General features: G+C 33.2%; 2 protein-coding genes across 2 annotated transcripts; both read right to left on the bottom strand.

The window, feature by feature from the left end:
• Positions 1-2,612: 2,612 nt before the first annotated feature.
• Positions 2,613-4,686, bottom strand: LOC131656841 (uncharacterized). Its single transcript, XM_058926430.1, has 5 exons — positions 4,391-4,686; positions 4,233-4,284; positions 3,379-3,504; positions 3,106-3,289; positions 2,613-3,003 (listed from the first exon to the last, which is right to left on the bottom strand). The coding sequence occupies exons 3-5, from the start codon at positions 3,478-3,480 to the stop codon at positions 2,765-2,767; spliced, it is 525 nt and encodes a 174-aa protein (XP_058782413.1). The 5' UTR covers positions 3,481-3,504; positions 4,233-4,284; positions 4,391-4,686; the 3' UTR covers positions 2,613-2,764.
• A 1,760-nt stretch (positions 4,687-6,446) lies between these two features.
• LOC131656840 (glutathione S-transferase F10-like) lies at positions 6,447-7,402 on the bottom strand. The gene is made up of 2 exons (XM_058926429.1): positions 7,210-7,402; positions 6,447-6,996 (listed from the first exon to the last, which is right to left on the bottom strand). Exons 1-2 carry the CDS (start codon positions 7,400-7,402, stop codon positions 6,542-6,544), a joined length of 648 nt encoding a protein of 215 aa, XP_058782412.1. The 3' UTR covers positions 6,447-6,541.
• Positions 7,403-9,165: the final 1,763 nt, after the last annotated feature.

The raw sequence follows: 9,165 nt of genomic DNA, 5'->3' as shown, positions 1-9,165 counted from the left end.
TCGAAAATGTCAAGCCTCAACCGGAAAGTTGAAGATGACAGGTAAACACCGACGTTTTTGTTCATGTTCAGTTTTGTAGGTTCATATTTTGTGTATGGGCATTATATTTCGTCCTGCATGTTATTATGTGGGTACCGATTTCTGGGTTTTATTGTCTGGGTTAGATGCATGCTTGTTTTTGTTGTTTGTAGGATAATGTTATTAATCGACAGTCATCTAAGTGTTCTGAATACGTGTAGGTGCCGATCGAAGAATCCTGTCTTCCCGTTTGATGCAAAGATCAAAGAACTTTACTTTGAGTATCTTGAAGCTGCGGAGGAATATGAGGAAAGTACCGGCAAGAAGCTTAAATTGACATCATTTGAAGATTTTTGTCATGATGTTGATCCTTTGTGTTTGGAGAGTTTGAAGGATGGTTGGGATGATGAAGTGATTGTGAAGCAAGAAGTATCTGTTACTGTCCCTGAAATAGTTAGGGTTGATACATCTGTCATTCCTGATCAGTGTGAAGACTTGGTATCAGAATGTGTAAAAGGGTAAACATTTAATTTATTGTGTTTGAGTATAAAAGACATTGTTGTGTGACAGATGTTTTACAGAAATGGTATTTTAATATTGTTAGTTTTGTATTTTGGGATGTTTTTCTGATATATATATTGTTCTTGTGTTTGCAGTTGTTCAAAGTCTTTAGTTGGGGAGTCAAGTATTGCTGGTGTCGGGGTAGATGGTATTGATGGAACTGCAAACAAATTGGAAAATGCGTAAGTATGATTTTTAAGTTCATGTAGTAATATGTTTTCTAAACACAGTATGTAATGTTGAATAGTACTTTGCAGTGATTATAGCTCAGATGAGTCTTATGATGGGCTGTTTGAAAGGCTGACTCAGGTTCAGATGAGTCTTTAGTTTACTGAATTAGTTTTAGAGTCGATTGTGTGTGTTATAGTTTTTGCATGTTATTTTTTATAGTTTGTAATATTTTGATCAAATCATGTATTGGTGATTAAAATTGGTTTATGTTATCATCAACTTATCGAAGATGGAGGTTGCACCAACATGTTATATGTTTGTGATTTGTTTTTTTTTTAAAAGTTTTTGTTTTATGTTCATTGAATCATTATTTGAGGCGAATGTGTGTGTAGTTTGTTTTTGTATGTTGCTTTTATAGTTTGTAGAATTTTGATAAAATGTGGTATTTTCCAGTAAAAGGGTTTTCTTTTGGCAGGAACACTTCTAAGATGGAGGTTGAATCAACATGGGATAGGTTGAATAGGGAGATGTTGGTCAACAGCTTGTCAGAAAACCGGAAGGTTAAGGATCTATGGCAGAAAAGTCGTGCAGGGAAGAATGCTGTGCGGGAGGTCGTTGTCACCGGGGAAAGTAGTGGATGTCGGTCTGAAATGATGATCGGTGATGAAACTAAGAGTGATCGGAAAGGTAAAGCAGTGTTGAAGGAAGGTTATGTGAAGGGTGTGGTTCAAGTAGGGCGTAGAAGAAGTGATCGAATATATAGTAAAACGAAGGGCAAAGGTGCAGCGGGAGAAACAACGATTGATGGGGGAGTTGGTGTCAGTTTGGGTGCAAGAGCTGGATTTGAAATGAGGTCGTCAGAACGCGTGAATAAAAAGAGAAAGAGTTGCAGGATTGTAGAACCCGTTCAAACGAAGGATGTTGATGGACACAGGTACTTTTCGTGGTGTAAGGTTATAGAATGTGCTAAGGTAGCTGGGAGAAATGTTCTTGTAAGTATATTAAGTTATTTAGCTTAATTATAAAAATATACGCATTGAATGTTGGATATTTTTGTTGTTTTTATTTTGACAGTTGTAATTATAGTTTGTGGCGTTTTATGTTTATGTGCAGCAATTCCCGCAAAAAGTTATCCGCGGTTGCTTGGACAAGCATTATACGCGTGTTTTGTTCAGGGATTCAGATTTGAAAAAGGTCTTCAAATGTGAACTCCATTATGCTAAGAGAAAGAATTTTGTTGAGAGGTTCATTTACGATGGGTGGTCTGATTTTGTGAAGGAATGCCGCATTCAGGATGGTGATCGTCTTAGATTTGTAATGTGTGACAAACCAAGCCCGGCTATTACATCTGGAACACAATTGGTTGCTGTGTCAGTCGTCAACAGATCAAGAGCTTGATGATTGTGTTTTTATTTAAGTCAAAGACATGAATGTATATCAAAATATCAGTTGTATTTGTGTGTGTGAACATGTTGAAAACAGTTTCTCTTGACAATGAGTGTTTTTGTTTTTATGTTATTTTGTGTAATATAAATGTTTTTATGTTATATGATGCTTTTGTTTTAAATTATGGTATTAAGTATGTCAGTGTTGTTATTTTGAGGTTTGATTCACAATAGTCATTGTAGTTGGGTGTTATGTTTTGAATGGTCAGTTATAAGTAAACATTTAAGGATTGGTTTAAAAGTATAAAAGAAATCAACATAATATTTTTCAAATAAAGTGTTTGTGGCTGAAATTATTTTCATTAATATCAGACTACATTTATATTGGTGAAGATTTCCTTGTCAACAACATTTGTAGTTATTGATTTGAACTTTGCATGTTCATCATGAACTTTTTTTTATTGTAAAGGCTAAAGAAATATATTAATAATAACACAGCATAAGACATGCCATGATCCTGTTACAAGTTTACATACTGGTACATATAAAAGGCAACAAAGGCTCAACACTCAACTTCTATCTCCACCCAACCAAGAGTAATTTTACCACCAGAATAAAAATCACATAGTTTAAATCACACCACCCAACTTTGTTATTATCAACCTTGTTCCATTACATAAGCCTTCATACTGGTTGATGTTTCTCATGACCATAATTGGTGTCCCAACCTTTAGTTTTATATGATGGTTAGGTAATCCTGATGTTTGCAGTGAACTGAGAAATTCTGGGGTGAGGATGTCAACCAATGTTACATCGTGGAATTCCGACTTATCAATAGAATTTGCACTGAAATAATCACGCACGTCTCCTGTATTGGGAATTTAAATAGTTAGTTCAAATGAATATAAAAATTGAATCATGTATACCTGCCATTAAATCAAGAATATGATTTAGATATTTTGTCAACAACCTCCAATGTAGAAGCAAGAATTGCTCGTAAATTCCGGATATGTAGAATTAACTATTGCTACGATTGGGTCCTCAAATTCTGTAATCAACAGGTCTGGTGGAATATCAATAACTGTATCACCATTGTTTGATTCGGATACTTTGCCTTCTCCAATGTTTTTTATCATTTTCTGTTTTATCATTTTCTAATGTCATGGCATACAGAGGATTTCAATTAGATGATTAGGATTATGAAAATAAATGTATTACTGAAACTTTAATTAAATGAGCTTACCACAGAAGGTTTCCTATTTAAGAGTCTTAGCATTGTAGGAGCAGGAGTACTTTTAGGGTCAGCCACTGTTATGTCATAAATGGCAGGAACGAATGAGCGCATATGTCTTACAGTCGAAACAAACCCCTGAAAGCAAGAAAAGAGTTAATATTTCAGAGCAAGTTTTAGGCAATTATATTTTTGGTTATCAATATATGTTTTGAATGGTTAACTCATGCTGTAATAATGTTTATATTATGGATAATTTATTCTTCTTTACATTCAGATTGACAAATATGTCTTGTACGATTCCATTACAGGAAGTTGAAAATTACTTTGCCGCCTAATTAAAGCCATAAGGCAATAATTCGAGGCTTAACTATTTAACAGAAGCAAAGATCAATAAAGCCAACAAAGGGCATAATGCTTAACCACCATAGGTCAGAATCCACGTAATTCTTAACCATCTATGACAGAAGCAGCATGCTTAACCATCCAAGACACACACAACATGCTTAACCATCATAGACAGAAGCTCACCACAAAACCAATAAGGCTAATAAAACCTGCATCAAACAGGGTAACAAATAACAAAAAAATCAACAGCCCAATGGAGGAGCATATCCATTTAAATGTGTCCTCAAACCATAAGATAAACATATGTATCAGATATGTGAAATCTTATTTAACTACCTCAAAATTCAATTCAAATGCAAATTCAGAATTCATGCATATGATAAAATACAATCCCTAATCCACAACTACACAATTTCTGGATAATTCAATTCCATTTCAGAATTCATTAATTACATAAATACAAATCTAACCCACAATCACATAGAATTGGAAAATATACATATTGGATCGATATGAACCTGTCAAAGGAGGCTACAACATGGAATCATTGTGCTTTGTACCATAGATGATCTGCTGAAAAAAGAACCAGATCTGAATTACACGCAAATTTACTCTGAAAGCTCAACATCAAACATGAACACGGTTAAAAAATGGGTGGGAGTGTCCCATCCTTCACCTTGAGCAGCTTCATCTTTCGTCCATATTTATCGATCTCATTGTCTTCACCAACCTTGAGAATATGATTTCGTTGGCGCCGAAGAGGTCGAAGTCATGTTCATCTGTTCGCAGGTTCGCAGAGAGAGTAAACAAAAATCGAAAGTGGAAGAAGATAGAAGAACATATGATTTGAAGAATTACGGAGTATGTCCAATTTGGGAGAAGGTTGCAGAAGAAGAACATATGGATGGAATTTAGGGATTTAGGGTTTTGAAGGAAAGTTGGGAGAAGGGTGAAGGATGAAGAAGAAGAACGATAATATGAGTTTAAAAAAAATTGTAATCTAATAAAAGTTAATTTTAATTTGTAAGATATTATTAAATGAATGGGGACTTATATGCAATAATCAAAAGTTTTTTTTAAAAATGGGTCCCACAGTAAAGTTATTTTTACCATAGAGCTGATGTGGCTTAAATTAACTTAGAATTAATTAGGGTTGATTAGGGCTTTAATTCTATTGGTCAATTGCAGTGACTTCACCACTGAAGTCAAACGGGCGAATGCACCGTAGAATCTCCCTATTCTATAAGGCACGTTTATTTTATTATAATTTTTAATTACAAAATATATCACATATTCTCTCGATTATTATAAAAATCGAGCTGAAAAATTTCTTCGGGACAAGTTTCTATTCTCGGCACAAGCAATTTAGTGTTTTATTTATAATTAAAGTGGCACATTCTTTTTTTATTTTAAAATTAGAAGTAAATTACTTTTCTCCTAAGTTTATAAGAACTACCGGAAGGAAATGTTACCTCAGTTTTGTATTTAAAGCTCTATAGTTCTCCACTTTTGCCTTAAACCTAATTTATTCTATGGTCTCCAAACTCTATTTAGTGTTATTTTTGCTGTCGTTGATTTTGTTGTTGTTGTTGCTGCTAGAAATAGTTTCTTGATTTTGTTTGTCTTGGTGACAACATTGAGAAATCTATTATATATATTAAAGCAGATTCCTAAAACATTCATTTTCGCACTGTTTTTAATGATTTAATACTTTCGGGTAATAACATTGATGAAATCATCTCCATCAAATCCCAAACAAATACCACATTCAAGATTAAAGACCTTGGCAATGTCATATTTTCTTAGTCATTAAGTTCTTAGATCCAATCTTGGCATCACCATTTTCCAAGAAAAAATAAGCCTTAAAGCTCCTACACATACTAGTCTTCTTGTTGCAAAACCTACCTCTACTCCTATGGTCACGAAGGCTCGCAAGTTCATCACTTTTTATGGTTTCACTGCCACTAATCCTACAGAATATAGGCGCTTGATTGGCATATTTCTCTACTTAACAACTACTAAACCATATCTAAGTTATTTGATCCAATAATTTAGAAAATTTATGTCTTCACCATCTATTGCTCATTTTAAGACTTATTATTCCCCTCTTATTCTAAACTACTACTCAAGGCCTTTAGTGACTCTGATTTGGTCTCCTTCATTGTAAATCACAATGGTTAACCTACTTGTTAACTAATTTGCATGTGTCTTTCATGACTCTTGCTATTCTATATTGTGAAAATCAGTCTGCGCGCGACACATTGCAACAACCGTTACTTTCCATGAAAAAACAAGACATACAGAAATGGACTGTTACATGGTTAGGGAGAAGCTTATTGCTAAGTTGTTTAAGTTGTTATACCTATTACAATTAGCAGACATCGTGACAAAGCAATTCGATCCGCTTGCGATTTCAACCATTTTGTCCAAGCTTGGAATTTTGAGAAACTACACTTTAGCATCCAGGAGGGTATTGAAGGAGTGTTTTATGTTTATGATATAACTGTTTTAGGTTGTTATGCTAGTTACGACAATTATATTCCGTTTCTTGTGATCCAAGTCATTCCGGTGGGATAAATTTTAATCTTATCAAAACATCAAATTTTATTACTTAATAAGGAATAAGGAAAACATAAATAAATTTGAAGCTTCTAAGCTCCAACAACACATTGACAAGAACAAAACCAAACTCGAAAGTAAATAGATCATCAATACATTGCGCTCGATCGCCTCTATTTTATTCTCAAAGCAAGTAACATAAATCATTGAAGAATCTCTTATTAGGTGTCTTTGCAATGTTGCTCATAAACCAAATCAAACCGAACCGTTACACAGGTTTGTCATATAACTCGAGAACCTTCTTCCAAGATGGTCTGTTACTAATATCATCCCACCAAGCACTCACATGTTTCCTCTCGCTAACCAAATTTCCTCTCCCAGTTTTATTCACCAAATAGTGACCAGGTGCAAGATGGCTAAGATCAGCAAGACTGAAGAAATCACCAGCCAAGTACTTTGTCTTTGATAGTCTTTCTTCATAAACATCCAACACTTTTTTGATCTTTTCATCACTCTCTTCAATTACTTTTTGGTCAACAGGATTACCCATTAATGGAGCAAGCATAATATTGGTGATCAACTTGTATATTGGTGGCTGAAAGTTATGAGCTTCCACTTCAAGCCATTGTTCGATTAGTCCTCTTTCTTCTATTGTCTTTCCTAACAACTCAGTTCCTTGGTTCTTGTACTTTTCTGCATAGTACCTGATTATTGCTCGAGATTCTGACATATTTGTTTCAAATATTATTAGTGTATTAGTATGAAAATATAGCATACAAATATGAGACGCGGACACCCCGAACACGACTCTGACACTGACACGGCGACACCAGTAATAATTTAAAAAAAAAAAAGAGTAAATTGATCGTAAATACATGTGTCGGTACAAGTGTCTGGCATCGACACGGACAAAAGTACAAAGGGGATGTAACTAACCGTAGAGGGTAAAATCACCATCTTGAATAAGAGGAAGCTCTCCAAAAGGCTGAAGTTTGAGGAAATCGGGTTGTTTGTGCTCTCCCTTGAAGATATCAATATCAACTGTTTCAAACTCTACTTCTTTTTCAAAGAGACACACCAAAACCCTTTTCGGATTACCATAGTTTGGACCATACACTTTGACAACCATGTTGTTTTGTAGTTGAATTTTGAGATTGAGTTGCTCCTTATAAAGAGGTGGTTTCAAGAATGTGATAGTCATGTCTTGGTCATCAGAATCGTTATAGTTTGGAAAAATAATTAGTAAGATCTTAAATGGCTTTAAAGTGATGAATTACATGGCTCACACGGTTCTCACACGTAGTAACTTACTGTGACCACTTACATTCCATGGCTACATACATCCATTCCATTTATTTGCTTTCTCAATATGGGTTTTTACTTAATTTCATAAATGACTTTATTACTATTGTTTAGTAAAAATAAAATCATTAAATATTTTTAAATAACACAATTTATGACATTAATAGGTAAAATACAAGAAAAGAAAAAACACAGATGCAGATATTCTTGTATGATTGATGACAATGGTTTTGCATGTGGTGATAGGTCAATTGAGACAATGGCTGAATTGTAGATTTTTTTACTAATATGTTACACTATTGAAAATAATACATTAAAATACCACACTTTTTAAAAGAAAAAAAAGAAACACTCCAAAATGCCACTTTTGATCACAGGTTCGTCCATTTGATGGCTGAACCAAAACTAAAAAAAATTATTTTCATAGGATCATCCATGCATTGGGCGAATGTTTGAAAAATTTCAAAATTACATAGCTTTTTAAGTCGGTTAAATAGGAAATTTGATTTAAAAAGTGCATAATCTGAAATTTCCACTTGTTAAGTCAAATATCCTATTTAATCTACTTATCAAATTTTCTGCATATTTTCAAGCGGAGGACAAACTTTTTTATTACCAGTTCAGCGAAAAGTGGCATTTTGAAAAAAAAAATTCATAGTATGGCATTTTGGTTTATTATTGTCAATAGTGTGACATATTAGGGAAAAAAAAATCCTAAATAGTGGCTTATGGTTTTAGATTGCCTCCTCATGCAGGGGATACTAAAGTTTTTAAGATTATCGGGTCAAAGTTTCGTCACTCACGGATGGTTGATCTAGCTACAAGAAATTGCTTGTGATTTCAGTTTGGTCCATTTTGTATTAATTATATAATTTTAAATTATTAAACAAATATAAAAAAATATTTATTAAAAATTCAAAAATAATATATTTAATTTGTTTATATTTGTTTTAAATATTATATTTCATAATTAATTATATATACAAGAAATAGTTAAATAATAATAAAATGTATAAAAATTTTAAATATATATATATATATATATATATATATATATATATATATATATATATATATATATATGAAAAGAATAGGAAATTTCTTTACCCACCTGTTTACACAGAAAAATGGTAAACAAGCGCTAGTTTCCTTTTTAAAGGTTACTTTTGCGGAGTCAACTAGAATACTCCAGGACTAATTGCTTTATTTTGTTATATTATGTGTATCTGGTTTGTATTAAATGCAAATAGTGACTTTAAAGTAAAAGTAAACACTGAAATTAAAGGCTTTAAAGTAAATCAAAGCAATAAAAAAGCAGTAAATGTGCATTGAAAGATGAAATGTAATGTAAAATGATTGCATTAATTAAACTGGTACGCATACGTACATTCCAAAGTTGCACTCGTCACTCATTATTGCACAGAGATTTGAGTTTACTTGTGTTTATGTAGAAAATGCGGACCGCTAACTATTCCTATGGAACTTGCTTAAATAGTAAAAATAAAATAACTACTACTAACGGTCGACTGGTTATCAGTCAACACGTGTCTTCGACATGCAAGATCTTCAATTGTGAGACCTCCACGCGTC

Source organism: Vicia villosa, linkage group LG3, assembly GCF_029867415.1.
Source record: "Vicia villosa cultivar HV-30 ecotype Madison, WI linkage group LG3, Vvil1.0, whole genome shotgun sequence".
Taxonomy (NCBI): domain Eukaryota; kingdom Viridiplantae; phylum Streptophyta; class Magnoliopsida; order Fabales; family Fabaceae; genus Vicia; species Vicia villosa.
This window is presented reverse-complemented; position numbering and strand designations above follow the sequence as displayed.

Coding starts and splice junctions, on each gene's coding strand:
- LOC131656841 (XM_058926430.1), bottom strand. CDS start 3,480: ATGCGCTCATTCGTTCCTGCCATTTATGACATAACAGTGGCTGACCCT. Junction 3,290..3,378: donor TAAATAGGAAACCTTCTGTG/GTAAGCTCATTT, acceptor CCATGACATTAG/AAAATGATAAAACAGAAAAT. Junction 3,004..3,105: donor TTCTTGCTTCTACATTGGAG/GTTGTTGACAAA, acceptor TTCCCAATACAG/GAGACGTGCGTGATTATTTC.
- LOC131656840 (XM_058926429.1), bottom strand. CDS start 7,402: ATGGTTGTCAAAGTGTATGGTCCAAACTATGGTAATCCGAAAAGGGTT. Junction 6,997..7,209: donor TGGTGATTTTACCCTCTACG/GTTAGTTACATC, acceptor CAAATATGTCAG/AATCTCGAGCAATAATCAGG.